This window comes from Dromaius novaehollandiae, chromosome 2 (genome assembly GCF_036370855.1).
Source record: "Dromaius novaehollandiae isolate bDroNov1 chromosome 2, bDroNov1.hap1, whole genome shotgun sequence".
Classification (NCBI taxonomy): domain Eukaryota; kingdom Metazoa; phylum Chordata; class Aves; order Casuariiformes; family Dromaiidae; genus Dromaius; species Dromaius novaehollandiae.
This window is the reverse complement of record NC_088099.1, coordinates 147327350-147354208: the sequence shown is the minus strand read 5'-3', so window position 1 is coordinate 147354208 and position 26859 is coordinate 147327350. Positions and strand designations below refer to the sequence as shown.

At 39.0% G+C, this 26859-nt stretch overlaps 1 protein-coding gene across 2 annotated transcripts in view; it reads right to left on the bottom strand.

Moving 5' to 3' along the window:
* The window catches only part of TRIQK (triple QxxK/R motif containing), a 60789-nt gene that overhangs the window by 19556 nt on the left and 14374 nt on the right, over positions 1-26859 (bottom strand). For both annotated transcript variants that reach the window (XM_026099775.2, XM_026099776.2), the window contains exon 2: positions 23689-23769. In XM_026099775.2, coding sequence (XP_025955560.1) covers positions 23689-23749 — 61 coding nt within the window. In that variant the 5' untranslated portion in view covers positions 23750-23769. The remainder of the gene's footprint in view (positions 1-23688; positions 23770-26859) is intronic.

Sequence of the window (26859 nt, the reverse complement as noted above, 5' to 3'; positions counted from 1 at the left end):
GTTTAATCTCTAAATTTAGGTGGAATGAATCTGAGGCAAAGAAACTAGATATAAAGGAGCAGTGGAGAAGAAGTTTTCTACATGTTTTTATCTGGATTCTTGGATCCACTGTACACATGACCAAACTATCTTTGAAGTAACTAGCCTAGGTATTACTAACACTATAGAGAGAACATCACAGAACTATGCAGAGACTTCAGATGCATCTAAAATCGCAGCTGGGGTGGTAGCTCATGGTGAATCCACGCTTCCTGTTATGCCGTGGCAGTTCCTGAGCCAGAGATCATGCTATGTCTATACTACACAGAGCCACGGTTTTGTAGACATTAACACAGTGCCTCTTCAGAACCCTTCTTGCGTACCAGCTATGTTCCCTGGGGCTTTAAATTGCAGACTCACAGAAAAATTTAGTTTAGAAGAGACCTGTGGAGGTCATCTGATCCAACACCGCACTCACAACAGAGCCAACTTCTAAACCGGATCCAACTTGAAAGTTACATTGGGCTGATCAGGGCCTTGTGTAGTGGAGCTTTGAACATCTCCAAACACGGAGATTGCACAACCTCTCTGAGCAACCTCTTCCAATATATGACTGTCCTTCTGGTGACAATTTTTTCTCATATGTAATTGGAATTTCCCATTTTCTAACTTGTGTATGTTGCCTCTTGTCCTACCTTTGAGAAGAGTTAGGCTTCACCTTCTACGTAGCATCTCATTAAATATTTGTAGACAGCAATAAGGTCTCACCTGAACTTTCTCATGCAATTAAAGTCCACCAGAGGAATTCAATAGGGTCTATAACCAGCAAGTCAATTGACTCAGAAGTTCAAAGGCTTTGTTCTTTCAACAATTCTGTAACTTTACGGTAGTTCATTTTTTAATACCAGGGGATATAGATAATCCTTTTCCTACATGCCCTGGATCTCCTGAAGTCTGAGCGCTATGTCATATTGGAAGGGAGAGAATTGGAAGGGAGAGAATGGAGCCATCATAGAAAACAGTCTTTCTAGATGCACAGTAGCAGAATTTTCCCTTAAGTGTCTTTGCTAATGCCAGTAAGTTAGGTGTCTGGTATGGGTAAAGACATGTTCTTTCAAGCACTTTGTAACATCACCCAAATCCACAAAGATTCTTATGCACTTAGCTTCTAAGGTGCTTGAACAGAAGTAGATGCCTAAATATCTTTGAGAGAGATCTTAAACCAGTTATTATATATTCTCTGAGTAACAGAATTTGAATCCAGTGAACCTCTGTGAAATTCTACTCTCACACGACACTTACATTTTAAACATGCATGTATCATCCATAACGTTACAACTCTAAAATTGAAAAAAACTATTTATTTAGGATACTAGAGGATTTTCAGAAAAACAAAATTCCAGAGGAAGTTCAGGCCTAATCTCATTTAAAATCAGAGAGCAAGTCATATCTGCTTAACAGAGTTTAGGACACTATTGTTCACCTTTGAGGATCGGTGCCAGAATTCTATTCTCTTCCACGAAAACAAGACCAAGCCCTCAAGTATCTACTATTATTTTTGTGCTCTTAACATCACACAGATATATTCAATGATCATTCTTTTTCCAGAGACACAGAAGAGAGATTTTCTTGTTTTTAATTGCTGTGATTACAAATGTTTCTAGAGTCTTAGGTTAACAGAAACATTTTGATATGTCTTGTACGTACTGAAGAGTATGTCTGTACTCAGTAAAAGCGTGAAAGCCCCCCACAGCCTCTCTCTTTTTTATTCAGGTTTAATGGCAGCTCAAATCACTGACCATTTTTCAATCTTGAGAGACGGAACAGCTTGACACTAATAATACATTTGCAAAGGACACATCATCATTTAACACAACATTAAGTGCTCAGGGACAACTTTTTACTGTAGACACAATGTGCTCTGAGCTCAAGGTTGACATTTAATGCTACAAAGATAATCCAACCACTCATTCATGAGGGGTAAATTAATTTTCAAGCAACTATATTTCAGCTTTAAGCCAACAAGAAGGATGCATTAAAATGAATAAGTTCCTTTTATGCTGCCTGCAAGATTAAAAAAAAAATCAAAATATAAGGCATCCTTAAGTACACCAAAATATACCCATTTAATTATTGCTATATTTCCCTGATTCCAAAACAGAAGTCTGCTAATATTTGTTAAATGTAATATTCTGACTGGAAACAAAATCCTTTAGAAAATCCCTCAGAATTATTGAGTTGCTGTTCTATAAAAACAGCATATCATAAAAGGAATGCTTTACATTTAAAATCGGTATTAGGCATATGTTGACTATTACAAATATTTAAAACACATTTAAATTAGCACATTTTCTGAGACTCCTTTAAGTAATATTTCAAAAACCTATATAAACAACCTTGAAGAGAATTTTAGAAAACTGAATATTAATAATTTACAAAATAAAAATAACATCAATACTTTGTCAGCTAATTCAGATGTCATACAATTTCATTGTTTCCAATATCTGTAGAGTATACACAATTAATTGCAAGACCATAATAAAAGAATAAAGAACAGCACTAAAAATATTGATGCTTACTATTTGAGGGATCTTCTTTTTTCATACATTTCAATACTAAGTCATCTTTTTCAGCCTTTCGCTCAAGCCAACAGGTGCATGCTTACAGCCATTAAAAAAGAAATAGATCCATATAAAAAGGAATATCTCGAACACACAGGATGGCAATTCTTCAGTTAACCTTTCCAATGATCTCTTTAACATTTTATATTCAAATAGACAACTATGACAACATGAAATACCTTTCTCAAAAATGAATTAACACAATTAATTTGAAACATATCATTGAACGGGTGTCTTGCCTCTTTTTTTCCTCCATCTACCCAATATATATGTATACGCACATGTTTGTGTAGTTTTGGGCATATGTTTATTACTTTGCTACACAATAAGTATCAGCACTTGCACTTTCATATAAACAATCATGTTTCAGTAAAAATTCTGAAACTGAGCAAAGCAAAACAAAAATACTACTGCTTAGGAGCGTGTGTGAAATATCCACTATTAGCACAATTTATACGCCACACTTTTATCAAGTATTTGATTACACTGTATTTGGACAATGGAAACTATAGTACTATTTCTTTGATGCTCAGTACTATGAGAAAGGCAGCATAACATGGGGTAAGAGCACTCAAAGAGTCTTCCTGCCTTTTTGAGACAGACTGAGCCCAGTTCCAACTTGGCTTACACTGGTTTTATTAACTTTGTTGGCTCCAAATAGAGGAAAATGTGGAAATAAGTGAAATAAGTGGAAACAGACTTCTGCTCAGAGCTTTCTAGGAAGACAGACATAGCATGCAGCGCAATAGTTTCAGAGCTGCACCATTTCTGTGAGTATTCTTTTGTTCTTGGCAATCTCTGTCTCTAGAGGCCACAGACAACTTTTCTTTTTTTAACATATCCTGTTTGAAGATACACTCATAGATCAATTATAGGGAAAAAACTGAACAAGAGGGGATCTGCTAGATAGAAGCTATGCAGCAAAGGCGACAGAAAGAGAGGATAATCATCATTGTCGTGGATAATGATAGCACCCAGAGGACACTACCAACAACCACATTCTGCATAGACATATTAACTATAGAATCACAGAAAGACAGGTATGGAAGGGACTTTGAGAAGTTATCTTGTTAGACCCAAGGTTAAGATCAAGTTTATCTATACAATCCTTGACAGATGTTTGTCTATGCAGTTCTTAAAGAGTCCCTAATAATGGAGATTTCACAGTCTCCCTAGCTTTCCCACAGTGCCTCACTACCTTTATTATAAAAGCTTTCCTAAAGTCTAATATCTGACTTAAATCTCCTCTGTTAAACTCTTAGCTCATTACTTTTTGTCATACCCGCCATAGACTTGGAGAACAGATGATTTATTCCCTTCCTCGTTGTATAAAGTTTTTTATATATTTAAAGAAAGACTGTCATTATGTCTCTCAAAGTCTTCTGGTCTCCAGACCGAACAACCCCAGTCCTTCAGACCTTTGTTTTCTGGACCTCTCTTGCTCTCCTCTGGACTGTTTTTCCTGATGTTTGAACAAAATTAGACACAGCACTTCAGAAGAGGTGTTATCACTATCATCTTTCACATACACTCTCCTTATACACTGAATTATAGTCTGTGACTCTGTTCACTGTTACAAACCCTTTCCAAAATTATTGCCTAAGCAGTTGTTCTTCCTACTCAGTTTGTGGGTTGATTGTTTCTACCAAGATAAGAATCTCACCCTTTTCCTCATTGCATTATATTTTATTTTTCCAAGCAGTTTCATCAATTTCTCAAATTTATTTTGAATTTTAATCTTATATCCCTACTTGTTTACTTCCTCTCAGCTTGGTATAATTTGCAAGCGTAATTCATCATTCCTCTTGCAATTAGAATACTGGGCTCAGGACAGACCCCTGTGGATCCCTCATTACACCTTCACAAATAGACAGCAAACCATTGATAACTACTGAATACAGCTTTTGTACCAATTTGGCACCCACCTTGCAATAGCTTCCTCTGTTCATGCATCTCTAGTGTGTTTATCAGACTACACTGTCAAAAGCCTTAATAAAATCAAGGCATATGGCACCTCTTCCTCTTCTCCAGGCATCAGGTTTGCCACCCTGGCATGGAAGAATATCGGACTGGTATGACAAATCACGTTGGCTGTTACTTATCTCCTTGTTATATTCTAGGTACTTACAAGACACTGTCTGTCCCTGTCCTGAATAGCTTATTGTGAAGGATGAGGGAGTGGCATTCAATAATTTATGAATATTATATGTCCCATCTGTTTGCTTGTTATTGTGATGTTGGCTGTAAAATTACTAGAGGTTAGTTCCAATAAGAGCTTAGGCAGGAAGGTAGAAAAATACTACTAATAGTTCTCTAGTGAGAGCACTTAAAAGACAACAAAGGAAAACATAGGGACTGATGACCAGGTCATCAAATTCAGTTGCCCACGATGAAACATATCCATGTAACAGATGTTCCACAAAACAGCTGTTCTGCTTTTCTTACCTCCATAACTACATAGCCAGAAAATTCTCCCACTATCTTGCATAAAGTTACTTTCTTTTGACCTTATACACAACAGGAGAGATTGAGGTCACAAGAGAAGTTGAAGATTCTATATTAGGAAATATTTTAGGAAAAAATATATTCATGATTCTACAGGTGGATCATGGTCCACACTCCAAAGAAAGCAAGACCTCCTTCCCCTAATTCCCCACTGAAGGAAACCCCGTCAACAGTCCCAGCCAATCTGATGCAGTGAGAAATTCTTCCTGACCACAACTCTTACAATAAGTTTAACCTCTGAGCACATCAACACGGCCAAACCAATCATTGCCTGAAAAATGTTTCCAATACCAGTAATCTGAAATTTACTCCCAGTTACTCTGGTGTATCATGCTAGTCTAGTGCTAGTCAAAACATCATTTTAACCATTCACAACCGCAGTTGCTGAATAAGCACCACAACATTGTCAAGTACTGTAATAATAACACCAAACCTCCTGGATAAAGGGGCAATGGTGTTTCAGGAGGGCAGGATCTCTCTCACTCTGTTATCATTAACTCCTCACCACCTGATGGGTCCGACCTCATTAGGAAAGGGGGCCTGTCCCTGGGAGACGTCCCATGGAGACTGCAGCACTGAATGGAACTGGAATCGCCCTTTCTCCTCCCCCTGTCCTTGCAGCTGTGGAGCCCTGGCCTCTGAATACTGCCTCCTTCACAAGCCCTTTCCCAGGAGCCACAGGCTTTTCTCAGGCTCACATGCCCAGCTGTTCTGCTCTGGCACTTTCCTTTGAAGAGGCAAGACACAGAGACAGTGCAGCATCAGGAGAAGCTAGGTTCACTTCTCTAATACCTGCTTTGTCGAGCTAAAATCTTTTTTTTAACATTAACCTATTTACCCATATATTACTGCTAACATTCTTTTCTTTATTTCCAGTTGACTCACTGTCAGTTCATCACTGATCACAACTTGCCCAAGAAAGGTCTGCAGATTCTGAACCAAAAAACATCTGGTTTGGAGTTAGAACTTGTGGATAAGGGACTGAATTTACAGATTTAGTCTGAGTATGAGATTCCTGGATTTCACCTAAGAGAGGGATACTCTATGAATAATCACTGTCAGATCACACACCAAGGAGAATGACACAATCTAAAAAGTGAAAGACTGGGGGAAGAAACAAAAGACGTCTGGGTGAAGAGACTTGCATAAGGTCATATACCAGAAGGATGGCACAACTGTGATCCTGAATGTCTTAACTCCTGATCCAGTGTCTTATCCAGGGGATAATGCCTTTCTCTGAATTGAAAATAAATTGGATGCTGTCTGCCAACATGCAGTAATTCCTTACTAGTAAGAGTCATATCATCCTGGACCAGCTGTATATTACAACACCATCCCAAAACATAAGTTGTAATTTATTAATACTAAGTAAAAGGTTTCCAGTAATACTGTCAGCATTTACAATTCTCACTTCACTGAAGCATATTGCAAAGGATGCTTTGTCAGACCTATATATCACTGTCACTCCAGGAGTCAACACACTGACATTTTTAGCAGAGGTGGATGTTAGAGGATACTGTGAAAGTGATTATGTAAGATGGAAAGGCAGGTTTTTGGAGTTTCACTCACCAGCAACACAGAAATCAGAGGCTTTTAATGGAATTAGCGGGGAAGGGAACATCTCTTGTATACATCACCATTATCCCCTGGGATCCTAAAATTACTTGTGAGGAATAATCTCTCCAACTCACTCATAATTTTAGCACTCCTAAGAAATACATATCTTCGGTTCACCCATAATTTAAACTTCTTGCCTTCAACAGAAACACCAGCTGACAGGTCTTAACTAAAAGTGAATGACAGCAATAGCAGCTTACTTAAAAGTGTAAAGCAAATGCATATTTTTGAGCACCCAGAGGTTTATGGACTTCAGAACTAAAGGTGTAATAATGTCTTGAAGCATATTAGGAGACAAACTTTTACCTTCAAAAGCCAAACTGAGCTACAGCCAACAATGAGATCTGTGTTTGTGTTAAGATATTAAAGCCTGCTACTACAAAAAGAAAGGCTAGAGAGTGGCAGACTTTTAAACTTATCTATATTTTTCCAGACATATTACTCCATTCTTTTCTTTCCCCTTTCTGGCGGCTTATAGAAAAGAACTCTGTCTGTGTGTAGCTTATTAAAACATGTAAAATCTATGGCTTCTCACTCCTGACTTCAGGACTGGACTTGCTGCCTTGCAGGAGAACGTTTGGTATCCATCCACAAATACTGCAATGTTCAGGATGTCCTGCAGAATAACTAGACTACTCCACACTTTCTCTTTAGGCATATACAAATGACAATTAACTTAAATACTGTAATTTTACGATCACATTGCCATCATTCTGATTTTACCTGGGACCTTCTGACTTTACCTGGGACTGTTCTGTCTTCATTTCCACCGGCATCAGTTCTATGTTGATATTTTTATGAATCAAATTGGTCTGTTTCAGTAATAGTCATATTTTAAACCTTACTACACTATTTAACTCAAATAATGAAAGATGTGTTGTAGGGAAGTTTACAAAAAAAAGCAAAGATTTGTCCCAACATCTTCAGCTGAAGAAACTAGCCCACCTTCTGGAAAAATAATCTATTGGAGTAGAAAAAGCATGGAGCTGTTTTCTATCCTGGATCTTACATAATATTATTGCATGACCTTTGGAAATCTCTTTTCTTCTCAAGACTTTGATACTCATCAAAAAATTGAAACCTTGGTGTAACAGTGTAATAGAAGTGAAAAATAATCATGAATACCATCCATTGGAGATGATTCTCTGATGGCCTATATTAATTTATTTTTAAAGCTTTTAGATTTGCATTTACAAATGTAATGATAAACAATTAAAAAGTACTTGAAAAGTAACTGAATCTGTTACTGACCCTTAACATCAATTTCTTATTCATTAAAAAATGCATGTTAAATATTTATAAATCTATACACATAGAAATTCCAGTTTTTAGAATTTAAAAACATACAAAAATACTCTAAATCAAACAGAAAACCAACTTTTAGCAATGCTTGTTTCCTCACAAACTCTTTATATTGACACAGGTCTGATTACAAAGGTCCCAAGTAACATCCTTCCATCCCACCCTTTTTTTTCTTTGCTTGAGAAGTCCCTCCATTTAGTGATTCTACAGAAGCTACACCTTTCTGTAGTGACCTAGCATGCGATGCAGGACACACAATTTCAGCCATGCACAGGACCTCCAGGCCAGTAACATGGGCCTACTTGAAGTGTATCTACCATGGGAGTGGTCCCAATGTGCAAACATCAACAAAGAGAATCCACCAATTGCCTTGGCAGTGCACTCCAAAAAGAAAAGATATTTATTGCTTAAGACAGATGAAAGAGGTTATTAATAAACTACCTGAAAAGTTCTCTATTAACATTTCCGATGCTGATTCATTTTGTTTCTTAAAAATAACAGAAAGAACACATGTATTATACAGAACATGCCAAGCGAGAAACAGCCCATGCATTTCTTTTTCAGTCATTTTTCAGTTCCTCACAACCTGGAGTTTTGTCTTACCTTTGGAATGAATTGTCTTTGTGAATGTCTCATTTCATAGATAGGTATAGAAAACTCTTATCCCACATAACAAAATAAAATATTCCCCCATAGCCTGGTTCTGAACAACTTCAGTTCCTCAGAAGACAAGAGATACAACTTCACTTATAGGAGCAATGCAGTCCTTAAAACAGACATTCTTTTCCTAGATCCAAAGGAAAGCCAGCAGATCTGATTATGCCAAGTTGCAAGAATTTAGCAAAGGAATTTTGTATATGCAGTACAGATTACACTAAATTATTAAAACTATTGCCACTAACATATGAGTGACACATACATGAAGTGGGGATTTTCGTCAAGTTATGTTTTACATTTGTGTTGAAAGTTCTTTGGGTTATATATTGACGTGAAATCTCAGGTGCAAAATCCAAAGGAACAGAAGAACTACAGTGCTAACTGTAAGCTTATGTTCTAAGCAATAATTTCTTACTGGGTGTTAGGAGGCAGTAAAACATGCTGATAGTCTCATTCATCCTTCTCTGACGCCAGTATCCCACACCATGATCAAACGGCAGCCATAGCTGATAGGTGCCTGTGATATGGTAGGGACTAAAATCCCAAATAAATACAGGTACCATGATCACTTTCCACTCCAGGTATTTCCCCACTGTCATCCACTTCAGCTGATATTTCCACCTTCTCTCAGACATACCAAGAACAAAGCTCTTTCAGTGCATCTTTGTACTGGAGAGCAACTACACAATGAGAGAAATTTTATGCCAAGGGTTTCAGTAATGCTTAATGCTGCACACTCACAAGGATTTCATTGCAAATGTGCTAACCTAGGTTAAAACCATTCTTGGGAAATGACTGATTTTGCACATGCTGTTCAATAAATAAATAGATCATTTTACTTCAGAAGGAAAACTCTACCTAAAAAAAGCACTTTAGTCGGTGACATATGCAATGGAGATGTCCCTTACTACCATGATCTTACTGTAAAACCTTCGGAACCTGCTATAAACTGTTTCCAAACTGTTCCTATTTACTTACTGAATGAAACATGTTCCAAGGTTCCTTAACAACCTACAAATACTATGTGCTTCTCCTTTCTCTCCCCCCTGGAGATGAGCTAATTGCAAGAAGTCTTTGGTATGAACCATTTTTTAGTTTCCCACTGACATTTTTTGATGACAAGAATGCCTGAGTCACACCCTATTCCTACCAGTGGGATGTGCTGCAACAGCTAGGGCCAAGGGGTGAAATAGGAAAGTCCAGTCAAAGATGTACAATTAGGGATCCCCAGAGAGACTGCACATTGTACTTATTAACCAGACTGAGTATTGCACTTTTATAAAATAAAATACAAAAAGGCAACAACATCAAACGTACCCAGCACGTTAGAAAAAAAATAAAAACAGGAACAATAATGCTGTGGAAATATACAAGTTTTCTGGGTCTTTAACCTGTGTTGCTTTAATGGTTTTGCCATGTTATGTTGAGAGCACAAACACTGGAAACCAAAGATTAGTGTTACCATAGAAATGTGTCCCTTTTCTCTCACCCCTCTCCTCCCAGCCTGAACTCTCAGCAGAAATCTTCTGTTCACTTCAGCAAGGAAAAAGCTTGTGAAATTCAAGATTATGATGTTCTTCAGTTCCCCTGAATTCTTGATTTTGGTGAAATTATTCAGCATTAATGTTTCCTAAAGTAAAACTCCAGGAAGAAAGTTATGGTAATCCTTCCAAATATATTTTTAGCTATAAATATCTCAGAAAGCTGCTCCACTTCACAGTAAAACCTTGTCCATATGGAACATATGACTAGAAAGGACTTTGTGAACTACTGAAATCCAGTTCTCTGTTAAGTGCAGGCACCCGTATCATTCAGTTCTGTTCAAATCTGATCATAGAGAATGATCAATGTGAAAATATGCTGGAGAGCTGTTTTTTTGTTTTGGTTTGGGTTTTTTTGTCTGTAGCACTACAAGCAGGACATCACTCCAGAGCCTCAATTTCCTATTAGAAATTGCCTTCTAATCTCCAGCTTTGTCTACGGCTGGTTTAAATCCAGATACAGACTGAGTATATATAGACTTATAAGTTTCTCCTGGTGTTTACACCCAAAATATTTACAGAAAGTAACCATATCTGTCTTAGCTTGTGTCTGGCTAGGCCAGACAAGTTGACTTAAAAATTGTTTTCATTTTCTTGGTCACTCTAGTAGTTCTTTCAGCATCTTTTTCAGTTTTAATTCAGCCTTTTCCTTCAACATGCATGGCCAAAGTAGTAATCAAATCTTCAAATGCACTGTTACCAGTGCCCTATCTAAAGGCTTTAATACGTCCTTTACTTGAAATACATACAGGGATAACATACACTTTATTTCATGGACATGATTGGGATGATCATCGGAAACAAGGGGACCTTTCCTCTGAGGTTTCAGCTGATGAGTTTGCAGCATTGGTAGTAAGCTCGTCAACAAAGTAAAGATAGAAGCCAAACTTTGAGATGTTGATCCGACCCACCCTGATATTCCTACGATGTGACAAGTATCACATCATCAGTTTTTGGTTTCTCTATTTGTCCAAGCAAAGGAAGCATGCTGAACACCTTCGAGAACCTTTACTGCAACAGGACTTTCTGTTGCTACAGTTCTGATCAAATATTCCCTGCATTTCAGAAACAAATGAGAATAATCACAGAGAATGTCAGAATAATTCAGGTTGGAAGGATCTCTGGAGGTTACCTCGTCATCTGCTCAAGGCAGGGCTAACTTCAAAATTAGATCTAGTTGCTCAGGACCTCGTACAATTGAGTTCTGAAAAATCTGGTCTAAAGAAGGAAATTCCAAAACTTCTCTGGGCAATTCATTCCAGTGTTTACCTGGATTACAAAATCCAGAAATAAAGCTGGATTATCCAGCTTTATCATGAAACTTTTCCAAAATCATCCCAAAAGCAAGGAGTGTGCACAGTTCTTTGATACTATTTTGACAAAAAACAATAAACAAAACAGGAAGCAACATATTAAGCCTTTCCAGTGTCTAAATGGTATTCAGTGGTATCTTGGGTTCCATTAGGCAGAGCATTGCCAGCAGGTCAAGGGAGGTGATCCTTCCCCTCTACTCTGCCCTGGTCAGGCCACATCTGGAGTGCTGTGTCCTGTTCTGGGCTCTCCAATACAAGAGAGACTTGGAGCTACTGGAGCAAGTCCAGCGGAGGGCCACAATGATTAAGGGCCTGGAGCATCTCTCATATGAGGAAAGGCTGAGACCTGGGACTCTTCAGCCTGGAGAAGAGAAGACTGAGGAGGGATCTCATCAGTGTGTATAAGTATCTGAAGGGAGGGTGTAGAGAGGATGGGGCCAGATTCTTCTCAGTGGTGCCCAGTGATAGGACGAGAGGCAATGGGCACAAACTGAAACACAGGAAGCTCCGTCTGAACATGAAGAAAAACTTTTTTACTGTGAGGGTGACTAAGCACTGGAACAGGTTGCCCAGAGAGGTTGTAGAGTCTCCATCCTTGGAGATATTCAAAAGCCGTCCGGACACGATCCTGGGCAATGTGCTCTAAGTGACCTTGCTTGAGTAGAGGGGTTGGACTAGATGGTCTCCAGAAGTCCCTTCCAACCTCAACCATTCTGTGATTCTGTGATGAATCTTATTTTCACACTTAGGAGTTGGAATTTGCTTCCACTTACAAGGACACACATCTGAAGTAACTCTGCTAAATTCAGTATTGTGGTATCTATAATGAACCTCCACCACAGTAAAATCTGACCTTCCAGCTCATGGTCTCTTGACCATCAGAAGTGTTTCTATTCAGACTAAAAGTTGCCTGAAAGGTAGCTGGATAAAGCAAAAAAAGTTAACACTGAACTGTTCTTTAATTCCTCATATTATGTCAGTAGTAGAACTAGGATGGAAAAGACCATCCTTCACGGACTTCTTTTTTCTGCTTCTGCCATAGCCAAAACATTTTATTCTCCTTCTCTCATGAATACTAAAAAGCACTTTCCGCTTTGTCCCTTTCATGATGATTCCTCATTAGAATTTGATAGTTTTCCCTACACAAACACAACAGGCCATATTTGCTACTTCCAGTAAGCCATTTGGGCAGAAACTTCTCCATGGAATATATGGTATGTGGTCTGTGGTTTTCCAAGCTGCCTTTCAAGATACATGGAGCTCCTGCGTTGCAGACATGAGTCTGATTTTCTTGTAACTCTCCCAGTCATTCCCATCTGGTATTGTACTTAACAGGTGGATGTTCTGAGATACTTCACACTCTGAAGTATGTTAAGGATTGTACCTTCAATTCTATTTGATTTGCAATTTATTCAATGTTTTTCCCTGTGCCGTTCATTCCAGTTTGCATAGTACCCATCTGTTCCAGAAAAGACACAGAAGACTGCAGTTTCTGGAAAAGTATTTCTTCAGATATAAACCAACTAGCTATTTCACTCTATTTCTTCTGATCACATGTGCAGTAGGCACAGTACACCATCTTATATCCGAACATTATGAAAAAGCCTGTGGCCCAAAAGAGCTATGTTCAGGTCTGGTTGTCCTTTCTAGACCTATGGAAGACAACATCATTGTTCACTGTAGGCAGTGCAAAACACCTTTCAAAATACAGGGTTTTAAACTATCATTTTTACTATTCATACCATAATTCAGCAAGTAGGACTGACCTGACCTACAGACACCTCTGGAATTAAATCAAAGGTGATTCTAAGCAAGTCAAGGAAAGCCTGCACAGGAAACTAATCTTTCTTTTACTTCCTTCTAATCTGTTCAATCTGCTTGTTAGATAGACTAAAGATTCTTCCTAAACTCACTTGAGCTGCTGCTTGGCTTTACAGTATGTTCGGCAGCAATACTTGAGTATGGCACCTTTTGCCCTGACTTTTGCCATGTGATTCAGTTCCTGCAGTGTGTTGTCCCGCTCTTTTATTCATATTAGCTAAGTTGCATGCAGTCAGTTGATGAAGCAGATCAGGGAATTGATTCAACTGAAAAACTGCCCAGCACAATTTTTTCTTCAAGCTGGATCAAAATAACCACATAAACAGCTGTGCCATCACAAATGATGGTATAGTACACTGTGACATGGGGACTTGAACAGGTACTGAGAGTCAGGTATCTTAGACAGGTGTTGCTAGTGATCACTTTGTAATGTCAAACTGTACCCTTTGGCTACCTGGTTGCAGGTGCACTAATACATTATACAATGGCAATAGGAACCAAAAATCAATTGTCTGCATGGTCAAACTCTTAGAACAGTGTCTGGCACAGTTTGTGCCCAGGGTAACTAACACTCTCCCAAGCAATTCCCATGCATGGTTCAAGAGCTAACATGGGCCTGGAGCAATTTCCAATACACAGTTTCCATGCAGCCCCACTGTTTTGGGGATAAAAGAGTTTAACAGTATGGTCAGGTTCATTCAATGCCAGTTGGCCTCTATGCCAGAAAGCAGTCCCAGGCTTACTTAATTTACAAGTGTAGACATGAATCACCAGGCCAAACTCAGAGACCTCTCACCTGTAGGAACGCCTGCGGAGATGATTCTTACAATGCTTAGTCAAAGCTTGCAAAACTCCTAGGTGGCTCAACTGGCATTTTACTTTAACTTAAAACTTATTGCAGCTCCTCAGTTACATTGACTCAGGCTTTGTCCCTCAGGCTATGGCTACACAAACAGCTGCACATTCATTCTGCCTATGCTCTGAACTGGTCAGGTGCAAACCAGCTTCAAACCAGAAGAGGCAGTGCCACAACATATAGCATCATGGTGAAGTTAATTAGCACTGCTGACAGGCTAATACAGCATGAGCACAATGCTCAAGGAGTCCAAAGCTGAGGGATCTAACATACCCTATGATTTCAGTCTTCCTTGCAACAGTTTCAGTGAATCTGGGCCACTCTCTCATCAGTACGCCATAACCTTGAGCTGACAGGATCATGTCTAACGCTGAGACACCGTTTCACTCCATATGCTAGTTCATTATCCAGCTCCTCTCTGTTTTAACTGCCAACAACATTATGTTTTTCAACACTTCTCCACTAGGAACTGAATGCACAAACATTGCATCATAAATGCCACCCAACATCTGCCAGGTAGTTACCATCCTCCCATGACTATCACCTAGACTGAACCTGAACAAGTGATTTAGTGCTGAGCTGTGTCACATCCTGTTACCTATCATATCTAGATCATCTAATCCCCAGTTCTTACGAACAAGAAAGCCCACAGGTATTCTGCTAAAATATCATAGGGAAATTAATTCTAACAAACAAACCATGCATTCTGAAATCACTGTTCATTTTTTAATGAAAAATCAAAAGTCACAATTCAGGATATCAATGCTGCTACAAATTTTACAATACCAATAAAGATATGGTGATAATGATGAGACATTTAAAGAACATAAACTAAGGAAAAAGTAGGCTTTTCCCACATTTCCTATTTAATATGCAGTCAAAACTTTTGAAAAATATTTAGTTCATTATTTAATATATGGGTTATTTTAGAACAGTATTTATAGCTTAACAGAGCAAAACCCACTCAATTGGTCCTATGGTAAATACAATATCCACATAGCTGGGACAATTACAAGGACCAGATTAGAAGTAAAATATTATAGAGACAACAGGTTAATGACTTGCCTTATATTATCTGTAAATATATTAATTGCACTCAGATCACTCAATCAGAGTATTTGGTTTGCTACATTCCACTTCTCACTTTATAGCTCTTTGTTCACTTCGTGGTGCTTTGCTGCACTGATCCAACTGCTTCACCAATGAAACACATCAAAATAACTTTAAATATAACTCTAATTCAAATTAAACTACTGCTTTTTCTATATTTTTATTCTAGCAGTTTGAGCTAAGATGATTCTCCTGCACCGTTCTTTCATTGCCCATCCAACACTCAAAGTCTGAGAAGTAATACACAGGGCCTAGCAGACATCACATGAATAGCTCGAGACCTTGTAAGCCACAATGTAGTCAGGTCCTAATTTCTTACTTCCAAAATAAGGCATAATAGAAGCAAAAGCTTCCACTGAAAAAATATTTTTAATACAGATAAGTCACATAAATCCCTGACAACATGCAAGTAATAGACCACATGATAGCCATCACCAAGGAGAACAAAATAGTTACAAGTTCATCCTACAAAAGTCAGATGATCTGTGGTCATGTTTATGATGAACATGGCAATCTAACATAGCAATTTTTTTTTTTTCTGGCCATAAACAGGTGCAATACCTGCTGAACTACTGTCATGTCCTCAGACATGAAGTAAACAAGTCACCCCAGATAAACCTCTTGAAAGGAACAGAATTGAGACAGGGGAATTCTATGCCATTTTTACTCCAGTGCCCTCTGCGGTGCTCTCCAGATTTCTTGCTGCATTCATTTCTGCTAGGTCTAGACAGTGGAGCATCAGTGGAGATTTAAGGATTCCAAATTCCACTGTGGGACAATGGCTGGACAAAATTTAACTGCACCAGAAAAAATAGGACAACATCTTGCAATACTGTACCCGAAGAAATACACGTTACAAGTATGCGTTATGTCCACTTTAAAAATCTATTAAACACATCTGTGGAAGTATGTACTGGACATTTCATTCTTATACCTTCTTTCTGCACTGCTGCTTATGATGAAATGATAACAGGAAATCTAATTTGTTGTTCACTACCCAACTTTCCCCATATTTATATTGACATATTATTACCTATAAATATGAGCACATGCACCACACACAGAGAGAATGCATATAAATGAACACTGTATACATACACAACTGATGTCTGAGATTTTTTTAAAATGGGTGTATAAATTCAGATTTACAGTTTCACATTCAGGTATGAGTACTTTGAAGCCCACCCTTAATGCGTATGAGCTAAGATTTTCAAAGCCCGGTGCAAGAATTCCTAAAAAAGTTGAACAGTTCAGCTTCTGAATGTAATATATACATGCTCATGTATCTACAGTGGAATCTTTATGTATTTTGGAGAGAATGCAGGGAGGTTGTTTTGGGATGATATTTTTGCCTGCAAAAATGAATCCATTGACAAACGGACCAGGCAGCTCAGAATAAGTACAAGCGCAAATATGTGTCACTCCAAAAGTCCTGTAGACACCAGCTATTCTACAGGAATTGCAAATGCTTGCAATAATACCAAAATGCAGTACAGCAATTGGAAACTGTGTCTCATTTCACTCTCATTTGCACCTAGAAAAAAATCACAGAAACTCCACTGAGGGAAATGGTGATATTGTTGATGAGACTAAAAACAGAGCAGACTATGAGCCTCCATCTGTATAAAAGCACTAAGCAAGTGTAGTATAAAAGTATCGTAAAAGTAGTATAATGAAACAATTCCAAAGAAACAATATAGATTTACTGTGGGGAGGCAATAGGGGGCAAAGGAGTTAGATACACCACCTTCCTCCTTATCGTCACTGGATGGTGCATGCAAACTCTCCTACATCACGTCACATACTCACAGCTCTGCAGCTTCCCTATTCAGACTGGGACTGCATCTGCGCTGGTAAATGAAAAGTAAATAATACCCATACAAACACAAGTACATATCCAGATCTACCATCACCTTTTATGCTCTGAGCCAAGACAATAAAATATAGCTTTACTGCTTTGGACTTTAAAAATAAGTGATCACATACCATATATGCTTAAAATCCATCATCAATCTTCACAGAACATATTTAAAAACATCCCAATAGCCACAAAATGTGGATTGCATTACTTTAGCCAGCCTAAGTTCCACTTCATAGTAGTATTTCCCTCAGCTGCTCCTGCTTTATTTTCCAAGAAATTACACTGCTGGCACAAAACTGAAATGAAAGCAGCAATCACTGACCAGAAGATATAGTTCAATTTTTGTGAAAAAGAAATTCATTCTTCATTACACCTCCCCCCAAACAAAAGAAAAAGGACTACACGTGGTACTCATGGCATTTCATTATAAAGTATGAACCTTAGCAGAGGAAAGGATTCTAAAATTTTCCAACACTCTCACATAATAGCAAAAGGAGGGAGGTTTTTTTCCTACTTCTTTTTATTATATAAATATATATATATATGTATGTACTTATTAAAACATTCTTATTAGAAAACACAAGTGGCTAAATTTAATGTTCTATATGCAAAAAAAAGGGGATGTGATGCACTGGAATTTCCCATCTGTTTCTTGGGTTGTTCCCCCCCTCCCCCCCCAATAAATCCTAGGAGAGGTGTCTTCATTTTTGTCTCTACTCAAAATAAGAAAGCCAGAATAACAGATATTTGTTTCTTCTGAACTTTTCTCCTCCCTAGCTTTGCCCCAGTAATAGCTTACTTCTGTCAAATATGTGAAAAAACCCTACTCCAGCAAATAGTTTGGAGAATTTTCATTCCATTGACATCTATCCTATTATACATTTGTTTGTGATGGCGAGACCAGTCTCAAAGATCAAAACGCTATCTTCTGCATTTTGTCCTGCACTTTCTCTTAACAGACAAAACATTTAGGAATTACTGTTCTGTGACAAATTGTGCAATTTTGAAATTTCAGCTAAAATTCAGTCCAAATATTGCTGTTGCTGTTGTTTCAGAACCAGAAGTCTAAAATTTTGATGCTGCTAACAAATATTTCCTGAACAACAAAAAAACATGTTTTATTTCAAAGTATCTAATACATAGCAGAAGGAAATATCAAAATGTAACTCTTTTTTTCTTTTTTGATCTGCACAGGTAAAATCTTAGTGGCCAATTTGATTTGAATACGTACTGCGCTATTCAGGATAAGGAAGGGAGAGGGACATTAACCCTGCAAAAAAAATTGGGAAGGTGAACAATAAGGGAAAACAGAGAAAAAGGTGACGTCTAGACAGTAAAGGCAGAAGAATTCCCTTCATGAAACCTCAGATGGAACTGATGTTCTGTTATTTAAAATCAGCTTATTTTAGCAGAAAGATACCGCAGCCTGGAGTTGTGGTGGGAATGGCCTCCCTGTGGAGGCAGGGGGCACCAGGTCCATCCTCCCCCACTGAGCTGGTGGCTGGAGCAGGGGATGTTCATAGTGTCTCTAGTCCCCTCCTGCTCATCCATCTCCTCAAGATCTACTCCTTCCCATCAGTCAGCGCAACCATAGTACCACAAGTAACTCTTGGTTTGGAAGACCGGGACTGCTTTTCTTTGCAATAACACAGCTGCCAACGGAGCTGCTCTGAGCAGAAGGCTGGGAGGCACCAGCGCCTAGCTCAGCTCAGGGTGCTACAGCTGCAAGACCACAGTGCTTCTCTACACAGTCAGGGATATTGGGGGAGCACAGCCCTCGACCTTGCGATGAGATGCCTTTCTTTTGGACTAGCCACCAGTTCCCCGCACTGAGAAGGAGTAAAAACAATAATTCTCTTTCTTTCCTCCTTGTGTTGCTATATGCCAGTGTCCCCTGGACCACTACCCAGGCCTCTCTCACAGCCACATCGGTTTGTGTATGTTATGCACCACCACAATGGACCCACCATGCATGGCCTAGCACCTTCTGCTTTCCAGAAAAAAAAAAAGGCTTTATTTTCATTCATAAATTGTACTCCTTCCCATGGGATTGGGGAGAGCCTTGTTTATTCCAGTGATCCCCAGAGCTATGCCTGTATAAGTTTCAGATCCTAAAGGATCAAGTCAGCAAGTCAAAGGATATAGAGCAGACAATAAGCAGACCTTTGAGTCTACAAATTGGAGGCTGAATGATCGGCAAACAATCTCTCCTCGTGAAAAATTATGTTACAGCAACACAATAGGAATGTGAGCCAAAAGTATGTCTATTCCTGATTTGTAGACCAGGTTTTAGTTATACTATAATCCTCTCAGTATGCCTGCTTAGGATCCACGCAATCACACGAGTCATGAACACTACCCACAAATCCTGCGGCTTCTCTGCTGAATAAGTGACACACCAGATGAAGAAGGATGAAAAATATACATGTGGAATTGTTCTGGGAACTTAAAGCACCCATAACAGTAAACAAAGCAAATATGGTGCAAAACCTGTTGCTATTTTCATAGCATTTGTGAAGCAAAGCTACATAAATGCAGAAAGATGCATACTTTCTCACACCTTTTCTCCGATCCCAGTAAATTAAGCACAGCAGCACAAACAGCAGCAGTGATAAGTAAATGCTATGCAAAAGAGTTCACTGTTTTCTGCCACCTTACAGGGCTGCGCGCATGCGTTTGTGCGTGTGCGTGTGTGTGTGAGCGCACACTCAGGTATATTTTTGCGTGTTTGAGAGAGAGCTGAATAAAGAACATTACAATTACTTTTCCTTATACCTCCCCTAAAGCCTTGGCTGCTCAAGGGGACCGAACATATAAAAACTCCCTCAGCGTTCTCCTTCCTCCTGCCCACCTTCTCCTGGCACAAGCTAAGTGAGTTTGAAAAGGTGGCTGCTGTTATTCTCCGTCTCACCTGGGGACAGGCTTCGAGAAGCCAGCGTCAGTTTGGTCTGATAAGTAAAAGCCTCTCTCTATTCCCCGGGGAAAAGGCAGTGCCGCTGTTGGACACCGGAGCACTTGCTGAACGAGAGGCACCACAGACAAATTTTGGCTGATGGCAAGAGAGATGGCTGAAAGCCAGCTGACAGAGAAGAGTATTATCAATCTTTATTCTGGGGGAATCCTCTGAAAATGCTACTCAAGCAAAAAACAACTGCTAATGGCATAGCAGCAAGCAAAACCCAAGTAATCCTGCAGTCATGATGGGAAAAAAAAGGAAAATGGCTAAACTGAACCAATCAACATGAACTTAAACCATGGCACAGGGCAAGCATGTGGCATGCCGTATGGAAACAGAACAAAACAGAAAGCTTGGAACAAAATGAAATTAAATATCTGATTTTACTTCAAATTACTCCACTAAAAATTTAATTGAAAATTGTGTTGGAGTTGACAGGACTTTGCAACATATTGTTCCTTGAAGACTGTATTTTTCTTCCAAAAAAAGATATGAACATTTTTTCAACCTGGTTACCTTCTATTCAGCAAGGCTATAAAAACAGTAAACTCTGAGCTAAAAAATAATGCTCCTCGATTAGACAGCAAAAGATAGTTGTTCAGCAAGTCTCCATCATAATATTTTCAAGAATCCATACACATTGAACACCTGGAAAAGAAGGATAGTTATCATCCTAAGCACTGCTTTAAACTTTAAATGGGTGTGATAAATTAAGTTTTCAAAGACAGGTCCCCTGCAGTCTCTCTTTGTCTACTGTTTCTGGGGTTGCAAACTATCTGGAAAGGGTGGGCATACATCTATCTCCTGCAACTCAGGAGCCTTCTGCTTCCGTTATCCCACAAATAAGAACAAACAATCCAGAAGCTACATAGTCCTGGACCCTCACATTAAAGCATTCCTGCAAAGGTATGTAACCTGTCAAATCTAAGATTTGATGACCAGATTTCAAGACAAAAGTATGCCAATGAAATCAGATCGTGAGGAATTAAACAGATGAATTATCATCACTTGTACAAAACAGTAAAAAAAAAAAACAGAAGTAATTGCAAAACATGAAAGACCTCATATTCATTATGACTAGAAAAGTTCTTTATTAGACAATATTTGTATTTATTGCACTAATACACTTAAAGGTGTAATGAGAATAGAAGGATAACTCAATAACCAGGCCTAATGCTAGCTCTTAAAGCTTATACGTTAAACTCAAACACCCCTGTAACATTAAAATATAAAACTTTATCCATAAATCCACTAATAACAATGCACTAATTGCAATAATGCATATTGGCAAACTGCAGGGTTACATCAATGAACAACTACAATGGGAACTGAAACAACTATCACCAGAGAAAAAGGCAATGGATACTCTATTTTAGTTCTTGCTCTCAGTCCTCCAAGGAATAATACAGTCACAGAAACTAGAGACAGAAAAAACACCTTGTAGGTCATATAGTTTATTTGCCTGCCAGTGCAAGATTCTTCCCTACAATAATTTTAACACTTGCTTTTGCCAAGTTAAGAGCAATGCATCACATCTAAGCAAAATGAACTTATTATGATACCCCTCAGACACTGTATTTTGCAGTACCCAACAGATCATGGTGCTGCATCATGTAACAGGGAAGGTGTCAAATTGCTGAGACAATATGCTGTACAAAGCAAGCCTGAAACATGAGAGTCAGCTGTATAACAGGATCCCTCAGAGTGCTGGGCTCCGACATAAATCCTCTCACCCCCTTCCCTCCTTGCCACAACTCAGTGTCCTCTCTCCTGCTCAGGACAAAGCTGATCAGTCTTGGCACACAGGTGTGAGATGTGCAACCATGGTGCCAAGTGGTGTTAATGTGCAAGAAATAGCTCAAGCTGTGGAAGAGCATGAGGTCATTTAGTGAGTCTCATACTTAGTGGCAGGTTCACACTCCCTCTGGGTCTCCCGTGGTCCAGTGAGTTCTCAGGGGATGCAGCTGAAGGCAGGACCTGGACAGGAGAATTGCCTGCTGAAATGAGAAATGCTTCATGCGTGAGAGTCTTGCCCTGGTGAGCAGAGCACTCCTTGAGATCACTGATCTCTTCCACCCTGTGGAGGATTTCAAAAAATGACTCCAACAGGAATCACATGAAGGTGTTCACAAAAAGAAGAAAAGCAACCTTGAAGGAGATAGCTGAAAAAGAAGTGACCATAATGAAAAACATGCTGAGAAAATGTTACAAAGCGGACATAACAATGCTCCCTTTAACCATCTAGTTATGTGGGAAGAATCATCTTAAAGATGAGCTGAGGGGCTCCCACTTCTTACCAAATCCCTTTTGGCGAAATATTTGTGGTGTCATCTTCTGCTGGGTAGCAGCTTCCTAGCGAGGTATTCTACACAAAACCTAAACTGCCCAAAAGCAGAGAGCCCATCTATTTGAAATTTCTCCAGTATATTTGCTTCCCATCTGTAAATGTACTTGGAGAGTTTCAACCACGTTTCTAACTATTTCAAAGAATTAATGAAGGAAGCCTGCCACACTAACTGCCCAAGATAGGAAACACAGAGCATTCCATAGCTATCTAAAACAAGTAAAATAGAAATTAGTCCCTTATTTTCAACTTTAAATGCAGAAAAGATCATTAAAACCATTATATTAAAATAATGTCACACTAAAAAAATTAAGATATGAGAAAATTAAGATTTTTCACATAATCCTAACTCTTTCACCATGAGAATGCACATTATAAACAGCCCTTTTTACCCAGAGACTTGCTTTCTTTCTGCATATTTAAACACAGATGTGGGTGCTCAGCGACTGTAAAACAAAGTCACTTACTTAAATAACAGAGTATAGATTAAGGTACTTCATTTAAATACCTACTTTTAAAATATTGTATGTGTCTTTTAATATTGTTTAACACCTAGAGAGGCAGAATCCTCAAATACGGATGCCAAAAATAAGCCATTTAGCTTTGCATTTAAGCCAAGAAATAGAGATCTGTGTCTGCTATGTACATAGCTGGGGAGGTGGGAGGTAGGGGTGCATGAGTGCGCTTTGTGTACGAGTTACCTACATCTACAATGAGTCATTACAGAAAAGAATGGGGAAAATAAATGACTACAATTTTTAAAATGTCATTAATATGAGAATAAATGTAGTTATACAATGTAAAGGTCTGTATCTTTCAGCATATCAAAATTGTTATAAAGTATGAACACTGGTTTGTTAGAAATGTCCATACCTTAAACAGGGGGCAAACAAGAGAATAATGAAAGGTCCAGCAGTTCAGAAGCACCACATAGCCACTACACTGCAACATTTGGCTAGCATTTCTAAACATAAAACATGAAATTTTTTTCAAGTTATACAAAACACTGCATAAAAGTTTTGCTGAATGAGTTAGTCAACAGTATACAAAAAATGTTTTCCTAAACAGTGTGTTACTTTGCCTCATCCACTTGCAAGCAATTCAGAGTTTTTGAGGAGAAATAATACATTTTATTAAATCAACTCGTCTAGTTGTGAAAAACGGAAAATTTTTTAAGCACACAGTCTTTTCTACAGATCTCTTACCTATTTGTTTCCTGTACTGGTCAACCGGAGTCCTTGCTGTAGAGGCATCTTTTCTACCCATGGTTTTCAATCCAAAAATCACTGTCAGTAGCAGGAAAAAAAAAAAGCATTATTCCTAAATAAGTTACCTAAAGAAACCAATGACTTCCATGTACAACATAAAAAACTGTAACAAGCAACATTTACAAGATTATGCATCAAGACATAAGCCTACCCAGAATACAACGACATACTAAAGTTAATCATCACTATTACGAAGACTACTAGATGAATTCTAAAAGTACCTTTTTCCCCATTACATGGTTTATTAACATTACAGAATGCCTGTTAGTTTGAATTTTAAAAAGCATAAGAATTTAAACTGATTCTACTGTAATTCAGCACTTGATACCATTGAATTTCATTTTAATATAATTTTTTTCCTTAGTAAACCAGAGCACGAATGGAGTATTGTGAGCATCTTCTATTGCTGGCAAACACATTCATACTATGCCCAAGAACCTGAGCTAGCAGGAGGCAGCGTGCGTGCTCTGCAAGCCAAATCTGCTCGGGGAAGCCACCGGCACCAGGACTGCCTTCCTGGCACCTCTGCCCCGTGAGCAAAACACCCTATGTTCTCCTGCTTTCCCACCCTGGGCTCTAGAGATCTGCAAATGAAGAGACAGTAGAAGAAGAAGGGGAGAGCTGGGGCTCCACCGTCCCTTCATATGGAGTGCTGGGTTTTAGCTACCTGGTACTCTCTTCTGCTCAGATACCATACTCCTCCGAAGATGCTCTTTTTACTATGTTGGTGCCCCATACACTATCCCTGTAACTCGTTGGTGAACAAGCACCCTCTGAGCAGTGCTCTAGCAAACCTCCACCCACCCACCGTGCAGAAGCTGCTGTCCACCTGCTGGGCATCCCCTCACGGGGCTGCTGCTCGTGGCTCCAGAGGTACAGTAAGGTTATAGAAACATGCTCATTTCACTCTTTTTTACCAGAGTCAAAAAACACCTGGCTTTTATAGTTGAACAGCCACCTTGTTGCTCAAAACAATGGTTTTCAGCCTTTTCAGCTGGGCTGAACACATCACTTCTCATAGTGCTGATAAGCCCGACCATCTGTATGACACAAGCATCCCATTAGCCACCAGAGGCCTGGCATTTCCCAGAAGCACGGATCCACTTTACTGAGTTCAACTGTTAGTCAACAGATGTACAACAGTAAATACTTGCTTTTTCCCAATAGGCTTTGGCAAGTCAGATGCCAAGGGTGACTTTGAACCACCGTGGGTAGCCACTGACTGTCCGCAGGCTGTGCACACGTGGCCTTTGCAGTGAATGTTAACTTTGCAGTTAACATGAGCTTCACCAGGCACACTGTTTGGGAAGCTCAGCCCTCGAAGGCACTGTGATGCCAAACCACGTGCTAAAAAGCACGCCAAATCTCTGCGCAGTCTGGGCTACTGCCTATGTTACAACCTTAAATAGCCAAGATCAGTTCATTCATAACTTCAACTGAGGTTCGAAGCACAGCTGCAGGAATGATCCCATCAGTGATTCACACATTTATTTTTCTTTGTATTCATCTATCCTGTGAGAATTATCGAAATGTAAATGTCACGTGAAAAAAACAGGACAACAGAAGTAGAATCGCACTCCATAACTTAATGTGTGGGTCACAGGATTTAAAATGAACTTTGGTGGCTACGACCTGGCAAAATTCTTAAAAGTATTCAAAGACTACTACTATTTTTAACGTGAACAGAATCCTCAGCTACAGCATTATAATGCTTCCATGCCTTATTTTGGTTTAATTCAAAGAACACTCATATTTTGTCTTGAACACACAGGTGGTAAGCTGAAATCCACTGGGCTTTTCTCCTGCTATGCTGTTGACTGAGTCGTATTTCTCACATAATGTTCACATCACAGCAACAACACTGGAAAACAAATACAAAATTTCAACTTTCAGCTAGTTGAGGAGATAACACACATTTTACACTGCAAAACTAGTTCTTGGCTTATTTTATGCCACCATTAGCAACTGTTTTGACTTGCCTTTTGCAATTTCACTAGCCTACTAATGTTTGGTAACAAAATGTCAGCTGTGAAAGACGTTTGCAGTTTTAGGAGTGCCAATAAAACACCAGAAGAGAAGGCAGACGAGGCTTATTCCCCATTATCTAACGCCAGCGTTGGCCCCAGCGCCCCCGCTGTCGGCCCGCGCGTGCGGGGGGTCGCGGACTCCGGCACCTAGAACCTCCGCAACGCTGCCGCTTGCCTTTGTTCTCCAAAGCCAGCAGTAATCACCATTCATCCCGACCGCTTTGATGGCTAGATAGCAAACTCCCGGGAAGCCCGTGGAGACATTAGCACATACAGCCGCAATGTCTAATAAGACAGCTATTTGCATAAAAGATCAGCCACAATTTAAAATGTGTTGTGATAGATGTGGAAAGGGAATAACAGATCTATATTAGCATGTACGAAACCAAGATTGTTTTCACAATTTAATTCCTCGGGGACGGTGGCTCATCACCTTCTCTTGTAAAGAATCCTGCATTCCCCGAGGAAGTAACTTGCAGTGAGCCAGAGTTAAACTAAAATATGGATTAATAAGAGATAATATTTATTATTTATGAATCTTGCTGTAGGAATGGTTTCAAATGTAACTTTCCGATCAGATTTCCGTAAAGGAAAAGCCTGGATCCTTTATGACTCATGGCACAATTTGAAGGGAAAACTGCCACTGCCCTATTTAAAATAGTCAGTGGTCATCCTGCAATAATCATCCATTTTAACTTTAAGGAGAGAAATATGCACTCAGTCTTTTTCAGCTGTCTTTGACAGCTATGCTCCCCCTGATGTCAGCGAGTGCAGGATTTGGCCTTTTCTCTGTTTCTTTATAGACCACAAGTAATATGCAGCATAATGTGTTAAATATACTCTGAACGGTCTTCAGGTCCCTGTGATATTAATGGCTATATAACCATCTAAAACCACGTAAAGCAGCTTGTCACTGCTCTTTTTACATGCTATTAAAAATACTTTAAGAGTAATTTCAGGTCATTTGAAGGCAACATTCATTTCATTATTAGGATTTGTTATTTGTCTTCCTCACCTTCCAACCTTCTACAAAATCTGATTTTAAGAAAATGAAGCAAGACTCACTTGAATGATTTTTTGC